General features: G+C 36.3%; 1 protein-coding gene across 4 annotated transcripts in view; it reads left to right on the top strand.

The window, feature by feature from the left end:
• ncoa7b (nuclear receptor coactivator 7b) overlaps nt 1-19,955 on the top strand; it is a 43,308-nt gene that overhangs the window by 17,457 nt on the left and 5,896 nt on the right. For 2 of the 4 annotated variants that reach the window (XM_077200010.1, XM_077200011.1), the window contains exons 7-12: nt 470-583; nt 3,230-3,414; nt 11,687-12,339; nt 14,416-14,587; nt 17,360-17,507; nt 18,320-18,442. In XM_077200010.1, coding sequence (XP_077056125.1) covers nt 470-583; nt 3,230-3,414; nt 11,687-12,339; nt 14,416-14,587; nt 17,360-17,507; nt 18,320-18,442 — 1,395 coding nt within the window. Of the gene's footprint in view, nt 1-469; nt 584-3,229; nt 3,415-11,653; nt 12,340-14,415; nt 14,588-17,359; nt 17,508-18,319; nt 18,443-19,955 lie in introns of all 4 variants that reach the window. The other 2 variants (XM_077200008.1, XM_077200009.1) reach the window with 1 other exon arrangement.

The raw sequence follows: 19,955 nt of genomic DNA, 5'->3' as shown, positions 1-19,955 counted from the left end.
AGAGCGTTTCAAACTCCAAAAGAACTTTGATTTGGTTTTGGTATATATGTAATTGCGTGTACTTACAAGTGTCTTTGATTTACAAAATTATTGAAGGTCTGCTTTCTGTATCTTTTCTCGAAAAAAAAAAAAAAATTTCGATTTGGCCTGATTTTGTTTCACACCAGTTCGTTCTTCGGTTTCACTTCAAGTATATCAGCACGTTCAAACTAAGTGCTTACATTTCCAGTGCACTGCATTTTGAGTTTTTTGCTGTCAGTGATAATAAACATCATGAATAATTAATGAGTTTCTGCTGACTAATCTATTTATTTTATGTCTGTCTCGTGTGTGTGTATGTGTGTGCGTGCGTTTATGTGTGTGCGTGCGTGTGCAAACATGTGTGCGTCTGCGTGCACGTGCGTGTATGTGTGTGCGTGCATGTGTGTGTCTGTGTCTGTGTGTGTGTGTGTGTGTGTGTGTGAGACAGGTCGGTGTATCGAGCAGGCCCGTGCGCAGAGAAGCGTCTCCTCTCTCTGAAGACGAGAGTCCGGCCACCGTCAAATTCATCAAGATGAGCTGCAAGTACTTCACTGATGGCATGGTGAGGGTCCCATGATGCAGTTCACTACTGATTCTCATATTATAGTTAAAGGTGCAGTCTGTAAGAACGACAACTAGTGGTTGAAATCGGAACTGCAGCCGAATTCAAAATATCGTAGATCGTCGTTTCTCCCGCCTCCACAGACTCGACGCTCACACGGGTCACCAGTTTGAGACACGCAACAGGAACGAGCGCAGTGAACAATGAAAATTGGCAACATGCAATATCACAGACCAAAACAATAACAAACATTCCAGCCTGGAAACGCACATTTCAAAGTAAAATCACTGGCTGTAGAATAGAAGTGTTTTTCAGAGAAACGAGTTTGTGAGCTCAGCATGTTTCCTCAATATATGCAAACATATTATTACGGTATTTTTCATGATTTAGTAGAGTGAAAAAGTCGCATACAGCACCTTTAACTAAAACCATTAAAAAATATAGATACATTTGTGTTGTTTATTAGTTAACATGAAATAGGTATTAAAAATATGTCTAATGCATTTATTTATATTAGTTTATATATCAAGTCCCCTGTAGTCAATAATTGTATCCCTTAAAACTCATATTTGATCACCAAAATGTCACATTTAAACGTTTTTCCTTGAAAACAGATTTCTCCATGCTTTAAAATATCTTGAATGTAACTCGACACCCTGGCCTCATTTAGTATGCGTGGTTCTATAAATATGCAAATGAGCCCCGCCTCCACTCACTCACTCAGCTCTATTATTATTCTAACTAACACAGTTCTTCAAAGCTATGCTATCCTGTTTTAACCCAAATTATTTTATTCAAGTGCTTCCGAGATTTGAGGTTAATATTTCAATAATTTAATTACAACATATTTACATGTTCACGGTTCTCTGATGTCGGTTAATGTTCATCTCACATACAGGTTAACAAATAAAATATTCTTATTTTAGTAAGTGTTTTATTTTAAAATGATAAGTTTCACAGCTCGCTACTGGTTCTCCAAGCATTATAGTTAAATTAAACTAAAATCATTAAAAAAAATGTACTTAAATTTCAGATAGTTGCCAAACCAACATTTATCATTTTTATTTAGTTTAACTTGATGCACTAAAATAACTAAAACTGAAATGATTAAAAAACGAATGCTGTGTAAACTAATAAAAATGATAAAAACACACAGCAAAATTACTAAAACTAACTTAAAATGAAAAGAGAAAAAATATGAATAAAAACTTCAATTTGTATCTCAATGATACTAAACCGAAGCTGAAGCATGTGTGTGTGATTTCAGTAGTATTAAAGCTGTCGGCTGTATTTAATGAAGTAAACCGCTCGATTTATGACGTGTAATTTGCCTATTATAGGATACAGTGATCCACTTCCTCTAACTAATGTATTTCCAGTCATCCTCGTTTACGACACACATTTTCACTCAATATGGCATCTTCTCTGCTGCTCGGGAATCGAAAATCGATTCCAGAAATACTTGAGGTCAGGAATCGGAAACTTGTTAAATTAAAATTTCGATTCCTCTTAATGAGTCCTTTGTATTTCAATATGACTTAAAACCACTGAAGCGCGAGAGACTCTGTTTTCTGTGTGAGTGTGTATCGGTATATTGGATCCGTGCAGCTCTTAAAGTGACAGCACTAATATTCCTGCCGTCTCTATATTAACTCTAATCAAACGACAAAAGACAAAGAGAAAATTCACTCGCTCTTCACTGAATATCTTTTGTAACTATATTTGTAATGTAAATTTTATTTATAAAGTGCAGTTATTTTACATTTGATTTCAGTTTCTGTACCAGAATACCTGAAAATCTTATCGTAAAAATCATATCTTTGTTCACTATCTATTTGTTGCTATTTTTTAATTACTGAGTGTTTACTTGTTTTTAATAATGCTTGAAATTTATATAAGTTAGGCTAGTTGTTTTTCTATGGCATTTTTAAATAAGTTCCTTGCGTTAGTGTTATTTAGCCTGTTGATATTTGTTCATGATATTCAGCTTAAATTAAATGTTTTGCAATAAGACTAAATGTGAATGATATCTACGCTGTTTTTTTTAACCTTTTTGGAATCGAAATTAGGAATCGATAAGCAGAATCGAAATTGGAATCGGAATTGTTCAAATTCATTCAGCCCTACTGGTGATCAAAGTTGGGTTTAACGCATTACTGTATTCGAATTACTTTTCGTAATAACGCATTAATGTAACTCATTACATTTTAAATGTATGTAATTTGATTACAGTTACTGTTGTCAATAAAATTAAGTTACTTGCTTTAAAAATGTGTTAAGAAAAAAATATTTAGTAAAATGCATTTCTAATCACGTTTTGCCGGCTGCGTCAGTTAATGAGCGTGCGCTTTAATGAATTACCGGGACTTCCGGGAGACTTGGGATGCCTGCAATATTAAACTACGGAAAGAACTGAGTTTCACTTTGTTGTGTATTCTTGTAGTTTTAATAGGTTTTCAAAGTAACTTGAAAGTGAAGTAATTAGTAATCTGATTACTTTTTTACATGCAGTAATCAGTAATGTAATCAAATTACAATTTTGAATTAGTAATTTGTAGTGGATTACTTTTTTTGAGTAACTCACCCGACACTGCTCGTGATGCAGGAACACTTTAACTGAGACTCCTGAGATCTGGTTTCTTCCAGGGTGTTGTCGGAGGAGTGATGATTATAACGCCCAATAACATCATGTTCGACCCGCACAAGTCGGACCCGCTGGTGATCGAGAACGGGTGTGAGGAGTACGGGCTGATCTGCCCAATGGAGGAGGTGCTGTCGGTCGCCCTGTATGACGACGTGTCCCGCATGAAGCTCAAGGACGCGCTGCCATCGTAAGAAAACACTCTTTCCCTTTATCTTCTTCAAAACCTTTTACGTTTCGTTTAAAGGGCTGGTTGATTATGATTTAACTTTTCTAACTTTAGTTAGTGTCAGTGGTGTAACGAGCAAACACCGGGCCCTTATGCAGGATTATAAGCACGTGATGACCCAATGTCCACGAGTTGCTAGCATGAATAGGACAGGATATGATCATAAAGACACAGCATATAAGAGATGAGATGACTGACAAAATCAGGAGTAGCCTACGCGCTCTAGGGCTGCACGATTTGGGGGAAATGTCATATTGAGATTATTTAAGTCAATATTGCGATTGCGTTATATAAACAAATGGTTTCATGAATCAGGAAAATCTCAAGGAAAATGCACACACAGATTAGTGATCATTCTGAAATGTGTATTTCTCAACTCAAACTAGCAACAACTAAATGGTTGATAACACCTATAATGATCAATAGGCCACTGATGTCTGGATAACCCCCCCCCCACACACACACACAATTTTGAACATTAATTATAGCCATCCAACATTACAGTGATTCCGTCATTACAATTGAAAGCTATCAATTTTTTTTAAACATTTATTAGGATTCAAAAAATATAACAGCTTATATATTGAAATTGAATAAAGGTATCAAACAGCCTGTGCTGCATAAATTATAAATTATATATAGACTTATCCTTATTAAAGTTACAAAAGTTCTTTAGTGGAGAGCAGTGTTTTCTCAGTTCCCTTTGTTCTTTGATTAACTTTAACGACAGAGATAATGAGTGGCTACTGTGTACTGTCCCTTTAAGAGCGGCCGCTGCTGACAGAGACGGATCTCACACGCGCCTCATTCTCTCACGACTCTTCACGTCCATCATAAGACTGCTCTTATGTTATGAAGATACTCGACAAAGACATTTTGGCATAATTGTGCGTTATTGTTCGTTCAAGCACGAAAGAGAACTGCATTCTGGCGCGCGGTCTGTGCATGCGCATGATAGTGGCGCGCGTCTTTCTGTGACTCACAGTCAGGACGTTCACAGGCAGCGCGCTCTCTTTTGTCTTGTCGCGCATTAACGGTTTAAGGCATTTGCATGAATAAGAGCGGGACCATGTAACACTAGCCAAATTATGACAAAAATTAAGGTTATTAAGTTAAGGCTATTTCATATAAAATCGCAGCATTTTGCGTCATATAACCGCATAAACTTGACATCGCGATTGCGATATGTTTAATCGTGCAGCACTAACGCGTACCACAAAAAAAAAGCAAAAAGGTCTAGGTCCAAATACATAAAAAAAGATGCTGACTTACATAATAGCTGCATTTTCCGGGCTTTACTCTGTGCGAAGTTGTCCATTACCCCCACCTCCCTCCCCCCTAAAGAAGCTTTACTCATTAATTTTTCGAATTCCTCTTTCGTTTTTGCTTTTGAAAGCCACTTTTGTGTTTGTAATTTGACGACGACTCCATATCGATATTGTCTGTCTCAAGTTCAACGTTTTTACTGTTTTGCTCTCAATCCGCATGTTCACTTATAGACCCGGGGATTCCCCAGTCCCAATTCGAAACAAATTGCACCAAAATCCATCATTGTTAGTTTCACACATGTATTTAATGATCAGTAAAAATATGCTGATGTCATTATTTATTCAAATAAATTTGTGATTAAGTAAAATGCGATCAGACTAAAAGTAGTAAAATGCGATGTCAATCAATATCTTCCAGTCACGCGGCCCCTGATTGTTCCGGGCCCGTAAGCAACCGCGTACCCACTTACCGATAGATACGCCTGTGGTTAGTGTGTAATGTTGCTGTTTGAGCACAAACAAAATATGCAAAGTCACGACACTCAAAGTTCAAAGCAAAGGGAGATATTTTCTTTTACAGAAATCACTTTTTAAGGACTACAACAAACGACTGATAGGGACTACAGGAGCTTCGTCCCGGGTTAGTGACATCACAAACCATAACATTTGCATAAACCCCGCCTCTCAACAAAGGGCTCTATGTGGCTCTGCTAAGAAGCTCTTGAAGCTCCGCCCCCTGTGCTGGGAGCAGCAGCTCATTTGCATTTAAAGAGACGCACACGAATCTACGCATTTTTCTCACCCTCAAAAAAGGAATTTTTTTCCATGCTATAAAAAAAATTATCTGTGGGGTATTTTGAGCTAAAACTTCACACACACACACTGAGACATCAGAGGCTTATGCTACATCTTATAAAAAGGAGCATATAAAAATCTTTTACGTTTCTTTTAACATGTTTATGTGCTTGTGTTCGCGGTTTTAAGGTTAATGGTGCATTGTGTAATATTTAGGAGGATCTGTTGACAGAAATGCAATATCATATACATGACTATGTACTATGTATGTTACTTAATGAACCTTTGTTATGTTATGTTTATTACCTTAGAATGAGGCATTTCTATCTACATACACCGTCCTCAGGTGTGTTAAATTTACACACTGCACCTTTAAGTGTCAGCATTATATAAAAGTAAGGCTTTTATTATGTAATCTGTGAGCAGCTACTGCCTGTGTCTTGTTCATTTGAGGAGTTTTAACGGCTCTAATGTCTCTTGGTTCAGTTTGTATCAGGTCACGGTTTTGATTCAGGAAATATTTATTGGTGCATAGATCAAATTAAATTAATTTAGGTTGATATTTTAACAATGTAGTAACCAATACAAATCCAGTTAGTTGTTGGGTTAATTATTTATTTTAATTTATATTTTAATTCATTTGTTTTAGTTAATAAATAAAATAATTTATTTTTAACTTTTTTATTTGTATTTATTTATTTATTTATTTGTTTATTTATTATTTTGGTTAAAAATATTTGACTTAATAAATGCTTTTATTTTGAACTTATTTATTCCCCTAATGATATATTTATTTTAATTTATTTGTGTATTTTTTGTTTTTAATTTGTTTATTTATTCATTTATTTTGATTGAAACTATTTAATTTATTAAATGCATTTATTTGAACTTATTCTCCATTTTTAATGATATATTTATTTAAATTTATTTATATATATATATATATATATATATATACACAATTTTTTTATGTTTTATAAAACCATTTGGTTTATTAAATGCTCTTATTTGGATTTATTTATGATATATTGATTTTAATTTGTATTTTAATTTATTTATTGTCAATATTTATTTGTTTTTTTGATTTATTGATTTTAATGTTAATTTTTTTCTTATTTATTTTCATTTATTTGCTTATTCACTCCATTCATTCATTCATTCATTCCCAAAAAGCCTCTTTTTAACCACACACTTACAGAAAAAGCCCAGTGTCTTCTTTTCTTTTGACATGTTTATTCAGTGTTAACATGATCAATGTACAATGTAACTTCCCGGAGTAAATAGAAATGCAGTAATTTAACCCGAAAATCTTCACAATATTGTGACATGAGTTTTGTTTCAAATAAACTACAGGAACAACTCCAAAGCAAAAAAGATAGTGTATAAATTATAAAATACATGCATAAACGTATTCAAAATAAATAATAAATAAACATATAAAGGGACTAGAGTAGCAATAATAAACATAAGAATAATACTAATTATAAATAATAATGTTGGGGACAAGGTTAGTCACAAAGTTTAGCAATCAAAACCTACAGAAAAACACCCTTATATATCTCTATCATCACCATTAACATAATTCTATAATGTCCTTTAGAACACAAAAAAAAAACATCAGAATAAGCCCGCCTCCAGAAGGAGGAACAGCCTTGATTGACACACATAACTATTTTTCTCAAATCCGAAGGCAAGTGATCTTTTAACGGAGACCATAAGTTCTGAAGGCTCGGTGCATTATGGGGTTAGAATTGTTGCATTATTCCAAATAAATAGATTGAGATTCACAATTTTTTTTAATGAGATTCACAAAAAAAATTATATACTCACAAATAAGATTTGCATATAAAAACAAATATTTACAAATGTTTTATATCACAAACACAACTCTGCCTGGCATTTATTTGTGAACCGCTTTCTGTGCATTTATGAATCTCCTCACGGATTTGTGGATTTTAAAACGCTTCTAGCGTCGACGTGCAGAAAAATCCACAAATAAGTGGATAAGTGACTCCACCCACCGTTAACTTAAGCCAATCAGATCACGGCCACATTGAGCTGACCAATCGCAGCACGTTCTCGCTACAACCAATCACGTTAGGATTTACTCTTGGGGCGGGAAATGAATCTGATTCATTTTGCAGATATTTGCACCCCTGAAAGGGCGCTTCATTCAAATTGAGCTGTTTGTGTGGTTAAAACACCCCGTTTCCAAAAGATTGTTGGAGTTTAAGGCTTCTTTAAATATCTCCATCAGGATGAACTCAGGATTACACACAAACTATGATCATCACAGATCCCGAGCATCATATAACACCCTCTCTACACCGGACTCGAGCGGCGCGTCAAAAGCAAATAGCCCATTATCTTCCCTGCTGTCGGAGCAGTTTCACATCATGTAAAACTAGCATGTTTGCGATGCATTACCCATAAGCACAGCAGCCAGTGTTTCTGCGGCAAAACTGCAAAGATCTCTCTATGCCATCGGTTCCCGACGGGGGTCTCGGCCCACAAGGGGGCGTCAGCGAGCTCTTTGTGGGGTCGCGTCATATTTTGAAAAGTGTTGAACGGTGACCATTAAAGCAGCAGTCCGTAACTTTTTTTGTGATTTTCAAATTTACAAAATGTATATAATGAGCGAGTACATAATAAATCCATTTTCCAAACTGTGTTTTTGTCTTATCCTGAGTCACTATGGTACACCTATAATAAGCGTTTATATTGGGACTATTTTACACTGGTTCGGGTCGCACCGCTGCGGTGTAACCCAGTGACTCCTCATAGACATAATGACCCAGTCCTCACACTGATTAATAAAGCCTCACAAATAACATGCAAGTATTGAGGTGCCAGACACCAGTCATTTTGTAATAGCCTATATTAATTATTTTTCTGAATATACTGATATTTTTGTTATTGCTTTTCAAATAGGGCCAATTAATAGGTTACTCCTAGGCTATCGTTTTTAAATTACAAAACGGCCTACTGATGTTTTTGTTATAGTATTTTCAATATTATACGCTATTCTTTGTGCATAAACATATCTGGTTATAGTAATAAATATATTGTTTGTTTAAAAACAAAACATTTTATCATCCTTGCTGCAAGCTTACAAGAGCGATAACATCATTAAATGTCCAATGCAATGCATTCTTTTTAAATTTTTTTGTTAACAAGACATAGCTGCATATACAAAGTAATAGACCAATGACATACACACACAAGTACACATAGAGGGGAGAAAAAAAGGATAAAACAAACAAAAACGGCTAGATGTATAATAGATATAATAATGTATGAAGATACAGTAATCAGGAAGGCAGATAGGGATATATTATCCACAAGATTGAAATATTGAAATGGGTAATAAACATAACTGCCTACTCACTAGGATAGTTAAAAAGATATCCATAAAAGGATATATCCCAGCGATTAAAGTCCCTCTGGATGCAGAATAACAGAAAACTAAAAAAATAAATGGGATGTTTAGACAATACTACGAAAAACTATATAGATACACAAACTACATAGGAAAATACTTTTTTCAAAGATCTTTGGATCCCTAAAATAAACAATAAACAACAAGAATTAAATGTGAAGAGGAGCCCTGAAATATATTCTTGGGATAAAGGGGGTCTATCACTGCTCTATATACCACTGATTCACACTAACCCCTCTCATAAGCATTTCATCTAACAGTTTGTAACCTATAGCATCCAGTGCAAGTGTCGTTGCCTGCGTTTTGGACGCGAGCCACAAAAAAACAAGACCAGGATCGTTTTTCAATTTTATCCGAGGAATTGTGCTAATTTCCCAAGCAATGAAACTCCAGAATCTAGAGATGTGAATATTGCATATTTTAAAGGGACATTAAGTAAGAATTTCTCCCATCTAGCGGTGAAATTGTATTTTGCATTCAAACGAATTGTGCTCTCCAGCGCCTCGCGTTTTCAAATGCGTGTTGCATCTACGGTAGCCGTTATGTACCAAAAAGCTATGACAGGAAGTCTTCTAATAGCACTTCGTCGAGTTTTCCTTCGGGTGAACAGGTTTATTTCAAACAAACTTCAAATTGACACAACGAACAAACGAATGTTACAGTATGAAGTAATGAGTGTCAAAAACATGAACTATTGTAATTAGCAGTTATGCCTCGTTTACTCGTTATATTTTTTGAAGTATGTGCATCGTTAGATATCATCATCATCATCAGATGATTCACCAGTAGGGAGAGGAAGAAGTAGAGGAAGAGGACAGAGTGGATCAGTGGGATCTAGACGACGAGGAAGAGGAGGAGAGTGAGAGTCAATACAACGACGACAAAGATGCCCGGCAGCTACAAGAGCTACATACAGAATTTATGCGTCTGTATTAATCAATGTGAGGTCACAGTATAAATGATAAATAACAGAAAATATCAGATAACATAAAGATTTAAGTAGACTTAGCTATGCAAACAATGCAAGAACAATCATATGCTCGATTAAAATATATTTGTATCGAATTTCTAGCTTACAAAGGTAAACTTGCAAACTTTATTTAGCGCCTTCTCTACTTTACTCAATAGCTGCTATTCATCAAAGAGCCTGTTTAACTTTTAACTGTAAATGTTCTTCTGTCTATATAATAAAGTACACAACCAAGCAATTAAAAAAACCTTGTAATTAAGGCTATGTTTACACGGAAACGATCTGAAGAGAAAACGCAAAAGTGGCGTTGCGTTATCACTTTTTATTCTGCGTTTAGACGAGCGTTATCGGGGGGAAATCCGCGTGCATATGATGACGCAAAGGTGTGTGAAATTCGATGTAGTATGCACTCCAGGCCGCTAGGTGGCGATGTGAAGCACTGCGACACAACAACACCAATATCTGAGAATATTTTGTACAACTGCTGAAAAGACTCTTGTACGTTTATCAGAGCTGCTATGGCAACTTGAAGGTCCGACGTATGGAAATAATCCGGAATATTGGGGTTATTTTCCTGTAATGGCGAATGCCTGTGACGTAAACACGTACGCGACGAGAGCCACAGTGAGCAGATTTGCATTTTTACTGTTTAGATGGGAACGCGACGGTGGAGCGTTTTTAAGATTTCCACTCTGGAGGGTGGTTTCACTTTTTTGCGTTTTTAAGCTTCCAAAACGCCGTCGCCGTGTAAACGAAAGGCACATCCAATAAAATATTTTTACGTTTTCACCCAGAATCGTTTCCGTGTAAACATAGCCTAAGACTGTAACATTGATTTACCTGTCAAGGAGAAAGCAAGACTTCGAGTCTCTTCTGAATTCTTTGTCCTGCGTTAGCTCTTTCCACCGGGAAAAAGCAATCCCAACATTCACTCGTGTTTTTTGTATCCTCCGGTCACGTTTCCTTTTACGATCATTTTTGGTCTGTTTTAGCGAAGAGGATTTCTTATTCAGTGGCTCGGCATAGGTATGGTCCGCCATTAAAAATAATAAAAGTGACAAGCGCCTCTCGCTGCTCTCTCCTCCGTTTCTGCTGCTTTCAGTCACGTGACGCTGGCTCTGAACGAAATCGCGTTGTGGAAACGTGTTGCCGTACTTTTTGTCCCTCTCTGCTATTATAGTTTTTCAAGATGGCGGAACGACATGGAAGCCTCCGTGGACCTACCCGTCCCATGTATATAAAGATAATAAATTCTTCGTTTACGAGGATAAATCAGATAATTGGCAGAGGTATTTCTACACCATTATGGACATATTTATGAATAAAAATATTGATTTTAGATTATAAATTACCTAAAAAGTTACTTATAGTCCCTTTAAGCATTTATTCCTCTCCACCCTGCACACTCGTCACATAGACTCAAATTGTAAGTCTATTACTGTAAATGCATTTGTAGTGCATTTTATTTTTAAGGACGAATCAAAATTGTTTGTCACTTTAAATATTAATTTAAAGTCCTCTTTCTCTCAAACATCAGTCCATTTTTTCATTCGTCCCATTTTAGTCTATTTTGAAACCAAACATCACCTAAGTTTTGTCATATTTATTTGTCATGTTCTGTTTTGTTCAGTTGTCTTACGTTTGATCATTTTGGATGTTTTGTTTGTTTTTCTCTTTTATTTTCACCATTTTCTCCCTCATGATGATGATGATGATCCGTGATAATAGTGATGAACCGCGGGATCTCTGTCCGGTATACAGGCCTGGCGAGTGGGAAGAGCTTCCCTCAGAACGAGATCTGAACCCTTTCAGTCGTTACGAGGCTCTCGGAGCGCCTAATCGCCCAATCGTATTAGACGATATCGAATCGGCCGTCTCTGAGATATCAGAAAGCCAAATCGCTGACAAATCCCCATCGGATGAAGGTTTTACCGAACTAGAGTTGCTACAAAGCGACTCAAACACTACTTGCCCCGGCCAGGAGGGGGCGTCACTTCAGGAGCACAGAAAAACACCCACACGGATGTCAATGGACCAAAAAGACAAATCCATGAAGTCTCCTAATGCTGAGGAAGAGGAAGATGAAGGGCTTCACAACCGTTCCACGGATTACAACGCGGATCTGCCACGGTCTCTTCCCGCACTGGTGCATGATGGGAAGGAGGCTGCCGTGGAAGTGACCAAAACAAGGTGTGAAACATTAGTAAATGGTGTCTTTGCAATCGAAAACGACCAAAAAAGCAAGGTGACCCCAGAGGATTCTGGGAAATGTAGTCCGCCTGGACCAAATGTTGAGGACAATAAGGGACCAAACTCAGACGTAGAGCTTCTTTCCGAAGCGGAGAAACGCAGACGGGCCAGTGAGGCTGAGATGAAGTCGTGGCTCGTGAAGACAATGCAGAGACCAATCCAAGGTGAGTTTTATTTTGATTGACAGGACTGATTGACCAATCACAGCCAAGGGGAGTTTTTGAACATGCACTCTCTAAAACTAGTGAGCTGCTTTGCTATCTACTATCTGCTATTTACATAGACTGTGTTATTTTAGAGTTATTCAAAAGTAAAAACAGCCTTTTTGCAATGCATTCTGGGATTGCCTTCTCCATGAAAGATATGCAGTAGTGCTTGATAATTTTTCTCAGAGCGTAGAGAATGAATGCATAATGCCTTAATGCGGTCTATTCTGAAACTAGTGAGCTGCTTTGCTGTCTACTGTCTATAGTCATTTTAGAGTTATTTAAACATAAAAACAGCTTTTTGCAATGCATTTTTTTTATTAACAATACATAGCTGCATATACAAAGTAATAGACCAATGACATATACACACAAGTACACATAGAGGGGAGAAAAAAAGATAAAACAGCTAGATGTATAGTAGTGTATAAAGATACAGTAATCACTTTAATGAATGGGTTTTTCCAGTGTTATATAACAACATTTTTGATTATTTATTTATTTATTTAATTATTTAATTATTATATTTTTTTAAGTGATAAAAAGTTTAATGTTTGTAGTAATATTAGTAATAATAATAGTGGCAGTAGTAGTAGATGCAGCATAATAATAGTAATATTAACAACACTTATACTGACAATAATATTAACAATAATAACAATATAATCTTAATTGTATGCGACTTTAGACCAGTCCGTAAAGTAATTGCAGACTAAATATCACTTCTCTCTAGTTCTGAGAGCCATGCAATGCATTCTGGGATTGCCTTCTTTACAAAACATATGCAATGCTGCTTAATAATATTTCCCAGAGAAATATGTAAACATTTTGTGTGTAAAATGTGTAAATGCTGTGTATGTAGGCAGTGCACTAGTGTTAGAGCTTGTGTGTTTGATTCAGTGTGTGTGTGCGCGTCTCAGCAGAGGTTGATCGTGACATTGGAAAAACAAACAAAGGTTGAACTCTTGCGTAAGATCCCGTTTGGCTCTGAGCAGAATCAACATGATGCTTCAGTCTCTTAACCCGGTCATTTTGACCCGAAACACTTTTTTTCTTTTTTCTTTTTTAACTGTTATGAATTGAGTTTTAATCAGAGGGGTCCAGGACCCTAGGACTTTTGTCGCACTTAAACCACAAATACACAAAGAAATGTAATGGAATCGAAGAGTTTTGTGATTGAAATTTAAAAAAGTAACAAATCCTTCCCTCGCAGGACAATTTGTCCCCCATAGGAATGAATGGAATGTGAGGAATGCTTCAGTACACATAGAAAAACCTAAAAATGCTGCTAAAACTTTACCAAAAAAGTATTTTATAATGTCTAGATGTGTATCGGAATGCATACTGAATACATACTTGAGAAATGTTTTAAAAATTTGAGTGTTCATCAGACGCCAGGACTTTTGTCACACTTTAATCACGAATACACAAACTAAAATTGAATGGATTCGAGGAGTTTTGTGGTTGAAATAACAAAAAGTGACAAATCAATTTGACCCCCATAGGAATGAATGGAATGCGAGGACTGCTTCAGTACATAAAAAACCTAAAAATTGCACAAAATTTAAACTAGAAATGCTAAAACTTTACCAAAAAACTATTTTATAATACCTACATGTTTATCTGAATGCACACTGAAGAGAAACTGACTTTAGGACCCAGAGGAACAGCTTATCTGCTCCATATAGAGATATAAGGCCATCTAGAGCCATGAAATATCATGATATATTATTTATTTTCCACAAGAGGTCGGCAAAGACACACAAAGTAAGATATTTAGAGCTGAATTAATAGGGTTATGCATGAAATTTAGTTATTTTGAAATTATGTTGAAAGAATGTGCTTAAATTTGAATTTATTATTTATTGGTCAAATCAGGTAAATAAAAAAATAACAAAAAATCTGCCAAAAAAACGACCAAAATGAAATAAAATAAGCCTTCTGACAAAAAAAAAAAAGTATACTTTTAGGGCTTCGGGTCATTTTGACCCGCGAGGGAAGGCCGGTTTTGCTGATATCCGATGTGATTCACAGACATGCTGCTGTTCAACGAGGAAAAGAGCAAAGCGCCGCCCATGTTCCTCTGCTTTAAGGTGGGGACGCCAATGAGGAAGTCGTTTGCCACGGGTCGGACCTCAAGCCCCGCCCACTCACTGACGGGCAGGGGCCGGAAGCCGGAGTATTGGTTTGCTGTGCCGCAAGAAAGGTATGACGAGATTCTCCATAATAAAGGTATACAAGGCATTTATAAGCTAAATCATTTATTAGAATATAAAAAGTATACTAGGATTCAAATATTTCTGCTTCAAACTATATTTAATAATTAGATAATTGTTATTATCAATGTTGAAAATGGTTGTGGTGCTTCATATTTTTTGTGAAAACAGGATTTTTCATAAATTGAAAGTTCACAAGAACAGCATTTATTTGACATTTTAATCTTTTTTTAACATTATTTATGTCTTTACTGTCGCTTTTGAACAATTTATTGTACCGGTATCCTTGCTAAATAAATGTATTGATTTTTCTCCTAAACAATGTGTTTGATTCCAATTAATCGATTAATATATAAAAAAAATTGTGTATATATATACTCACACACTCAAATATTATATATTTACAAACTTTTATGTTAGCTGTGATGAATCTCGATTAATCCATTAATACACATAGAAAAGTTTGTATATGTAATATATGTGTGTGTATATGTGTATGTGTATCTATATATATATATATATATATATATACACACACACACACACACACACACACACACACACACACACACACACACACAGTCAAATATTATATATTGACAAACTTTTATGTTAGCTGCGATTAATAGATTTGACAGCACTAATATATATTGTGCCGATATTAGTAGATCTATATATTGAATAACATTGTTAAATAATGTTCTTAGTCTTCTATTTAATTCAACACAACTTTGGCCTGTCCAGACAAATGCTAAAAGAGTTTGTGTTGAATTAAATGCCAGTTACAATTGATTGTGTAGCTAAAAACAGCAATAAAAGCTCTGGAAAAAACGTACAATTACAAACAAGCCCAAAATACACTGGTCATACACTGGTCTGGTTCGTTCTACGTTTGGTTATTATCTGCTTTTTCAAGAAGTCGCTTATATATTTGGCCAGTTGAATGTGAGTGACCATGAGAGCGTAGAACCGCGTTTTCACTCGTAAAGTAATTTTTCATCTCCACTTTTAAGATCTCTTAAAATGATAATTAAGAAGTTTGTCATGCCATTTAAGATATTTAAAGGAACACTCCACCGTTTTTTGAAATAGGGTTTATTCACAGTCTCCCCTACATTAAGATAGCTGGGCAAAAGCACTTTTGTCTCAGTGCATGCATAGGCGCAGATACCGTGGGTGCTCCGGGGCTTGAGCACCCACGGAAAATACCGAGCGTCCACGTGTGTGCCAGACTGCCAGCAATTAAACATTGCAGTTGGTGCTATGTGAAGCGTCTGTCACACTGTGATTGGTTATGTCGCTGTCAGTCGCCTGCTCCATATCATATCCACCAATCACAGCGTTTCTCGGATGAAAACGCCACTGATCGCGGTTATCGTCAGTTAAACTTTTGATCTCCAATCCTGTCTGTATTTGTGAGAAGTGGCGCTGTCCTGAGCTATGGTCCTGAGTTGAAAGATAGCCTACTTTACGGCTTTTATTATCAAGTTAATGGGTGTGTGCGTTCGTGTCGGCGGCTGCCCATTTCCTAAAAGGGGTCGCACACCGGACGAGAAGCGCAGCGCCGCGTATTGCCATGTCTTTTAAAATTCGAACACGTTATTCTCTATGAGTGTAACTTACACACACCGGCGGCGACCGGCTATAGGACCTTGTTCAACATAGTAGCCTACAGACATTATCTTAATTCCATAATGTCCTTAAACATAACATTACAATATTACTGTCCATAAACTGACAAAGTGCGCGTCCGGTGTGCGATAGGCTACCTCGAGTTGTCATAGACGCAGCGCTGCGCTTCTCGTTCGGTTCTGAAATGCAAACCTTTTTTGACTAGGCCTAACGTTACTTTTTTTTTTTTTTTTTTTTTTTTTTTTTAAAGGGCGTGCGCCCATGAGCACCCACGGAGGAAAACATAAATCGGCGCCTATGAGTCCATGCATTGTCTTAGTTTGGGATTGGCGACGCTAGCTTAGCTTAGCATAATGAATGGAATCCTATGTTGTCAGGTAGCCTGTCATGAGTAAAAGTGATAAAAAACAAACAAACAAAAAAACCTAATTACTTCTTGTGGCTTGCGTATTCACAACGAGTACAAATAGCAATTCAGATTAAGACTCGGTGATTTCCTAGGCAGAGATTGACTTGGGACTATATTAGGGTGAATCACAGGTGAAGCACTGTGACGGAAGTTGGGGGATTTCAGCTGTTGTGTGATATGACTGCGCCCAAGTATCAGTGCTTCGCCTGTGATTCACCCTAATATAGTCCCAAGTCAATCTCTGCCTAGGAAATCACCTAGTCTTAATCTGAATTGCTATTTGTACTCGTTGTGAATACGCAAGCCACAAGAAGTAATTAGGTTTTTTTGTTTGTTTGTTTTTTATCACTTTTACTCATGACATGCTACCTGACAACATAGGATTCCATTCATTATGCTAAGCTAAGCTAGCGTCGGCGCTACCAAACTAAGACAATGCATGCACTGAGACAAAAATGCTTTGCCCAGCTATCTGAATGTAGGGGAGACGGTGAATAAGCCCCATTTAAAAAAACAGTGGAGTGTTCCTTTAAATCTTTAATGACCTTAAACTTCCTAAAACATTACTTTTTAAGGACTTTCACACACGTGCTCCTGAAACATTTTACACTTCACACACATCTATTTTTAGTTGCGAACACGAGTGAAACTCTCACACTGTCGATCCCTGTGTGTGTGTGTTTAATATGAGTGTACATTCCTAACCAAACGTCTGCTTTAGAGTGGACCACCTGTACTCGTTCTTCATCCAGTGGTCTCCCGATGCGTACGGGAAGGACGCTCAGGAGCAGGGCTTCGTGGTCGTGGAGAAAGACGAGCTCACCATGATCGACAACTTCTTCAGTGACCCGGTTCCTCGCAGCTGGGAGGTGAGCAACACACGTGAGAGAAACTCCTACAGGAATAATTGATGTTGAATTCATAGAAAATAATGCAAAATCCTCAGGTGTGCATTATTTTCTAATATTTCAACAGCCCGGAGTCAATTATTCTGCTTATGCTACGGGCACCACACCTCAAGACATTGTTCAGATGATTTATTTCAAGATATTTGTCAGGTTTTTGTCCTTAAAATGTTCTTGTGTGTGGGACTAATTTCTTACGCATCTCATCCCACGCCTCCATTGCTGAGTCCAAAACATCATTTTAGAGCCACTGATAGGAGATTAATGCAGTTATTAATGCAGTTATTAATGCAGTTATTACAGAGAGAGAGAGAGGGATTAAGTGTGTGTGAATTACCTGTGTGTGTTTCTCAGTGTTCGACAGCAAAGTCTCGACTAATAGTGAAACTGTAAGTTTATCTGCTTCAAGAACAGCGGCATTATGCGTTTGAGAGAGAGACAGAGAGTATGTGCTTTTCGTACCTAATAAATGTAATTTTGTGGCAAAATAATTTCTTTTTTTCCTGTTGTTTACTATGTTTATTTTCTTGGTCAGTGTCTTTTGCTGTTGTTGGCTGTGAAGACCTTTGAAATAATTGAAATCATTTGGCGTAGTGATACGGAACTGTAATGCGGTCAAAACTTGCCGGAACTACTTTAGTCCTGCGTTTCCCTGAAATTAACTGCACACCTTACAACGTTCGTCAACCAATCAGATTCAAGCAGAGTATAAAAGGATTCAATAAATATGAAAACTACGTTTTTTTTCATGCCCTGGAAACATGTTTGTCTCCTAGATCATCACGATTAATGAGGCCAAGAGACGGCAGAGCTTCAGCTTCGAGGACGAGGAGCCTGTAGATCTTCTTCCGGTGCTGATGGACCCCAGCACACTCCTGGAGGACACACACATCGAGAAGGTCTCCGTTATTTGCCATTTCAACCACAGACTCATGAACGATCCATTGGGATTTGTTTGACTAGTTTGCTATGAAGTGAAAAGTGGTGATCATTGTGACTAGTTTGACTAGTAATTTAATATTCAACAATATTATTGATCTCCTGCATTGACACCATTATATGAGAACTGAACTGAGCTGGACGATGACATCATGGTTTTCTCCAGAGCCGCTATATATATATATATACATATATACATTGCCGTTCAAAAGTTTGGGGTCGGTAAGATTTTTAAAAGAAGTTTTTAAAAGAAGTCTCTTCTGCTCACCAAGGCTGCATTTATTTGATTAAAAATACAAAACAGACCCAGTAAAATTGTGAAATATTATTCCAATGTAAATCAGCTGTTTTCTATGTGAATATCTAGTAAAGTGTAATTTATTCCTGTGATCAAATCTGAATTTTCAGCATCATTACTCCAGTCTTCAGTGTCACATGATCCTTCAGAAATCACTATAATATGATGATTTATGCTCAAGAAACATTTATGATTATCAATGTTGAAAACAGTCATTTACAATTTTTTTTAGGATTCTTTGATGAACAAAGTTAAAAACAACAGCATTTATTTGAAATAGAATCTTTTGTAACATAATAAATGTCTTAACTGTCTCTTTTGATCAATTTAATTCCTCCTTGATGAATAAAAGTATTGATTTATTTTATTTATTTCCCCCCAAAAATTAAATAAATAAAAATCTTACTGACCCCAAAGTTTTGAACGGTAGTGTTTAATGTTACAAAAGAATCTATTTCAGATAAATGCTGTTCTTTTGAACTTTCTATTCATCAAAGAATCCTGAAATAAAAATGTCATTAACTGTTTCCAACACTGATAATAATCATAAATGTTTCTTGAGCATCAAATCATCATATTATACTGGTTTCCGAAGGATCATGTGACACTGAAGACTGGAGTAATGATGCTGAAAATTCAGCTTTGATCACAGGAATAAATTACACTTTACTATATATTCACATAGAAAACAGCTGATTTACATTATTACTGGGTTTGTTTTGTATTTTTAATCAAATAAATGCAGTCTTGGTGAGCAGAAGAGACTTCTTTTAAGAACATTAAAGATCTTACCGACCCCAAACTTTTGAACGGCAGTGTATATAAATTAACTAAATAACTTTTTTACAACAAAAATGAAACATCACTGAACTTACTTAAAGGGATAGTTCACCCAAAAATGAAAATTAGCCCATGATTTACTCACCCTGAAGTCATCCTAGGTGTATATGACTTTCTTCTTTCAGACGAATACAATCGGAGTTATATTAAAACATTTCCTGACTCTTCCAAGCTTTATAATGGCAGTGAATGGGTGTATGTCTTTGAAAGTCCATCAAACTTCACCTCAACTTTATTAACCGGGGGTTAATTAAGGCTTTTGATCCATCCGTGTAAGTAAAATCTCCATATTTAAAACTTTATCGATTAAAATAACTAGCTTTTACGTCGTGCAT

This window comes from Siphateles boraxobius, unplaced genomic scaffold (assembly GCF_051911475.1).
Source record: "Siphateles boraxobius isolate OS27281-9 unplaced genomic scaffold, OSU_SipBor_1 115, whole genome shotgun sequence".
Lineage (NCBI taxonomy): Eukaryota > Metazoa > Chordata > Actinopteri > Cypriniformes > Leuciscidae > Siphateles > Siphateles boraxobius.
The sequence above is the reverse complement of the archived record's forward strand: the minus strand, read 5'-3'. Positions and strand labels throughout refer to the sequence as shown.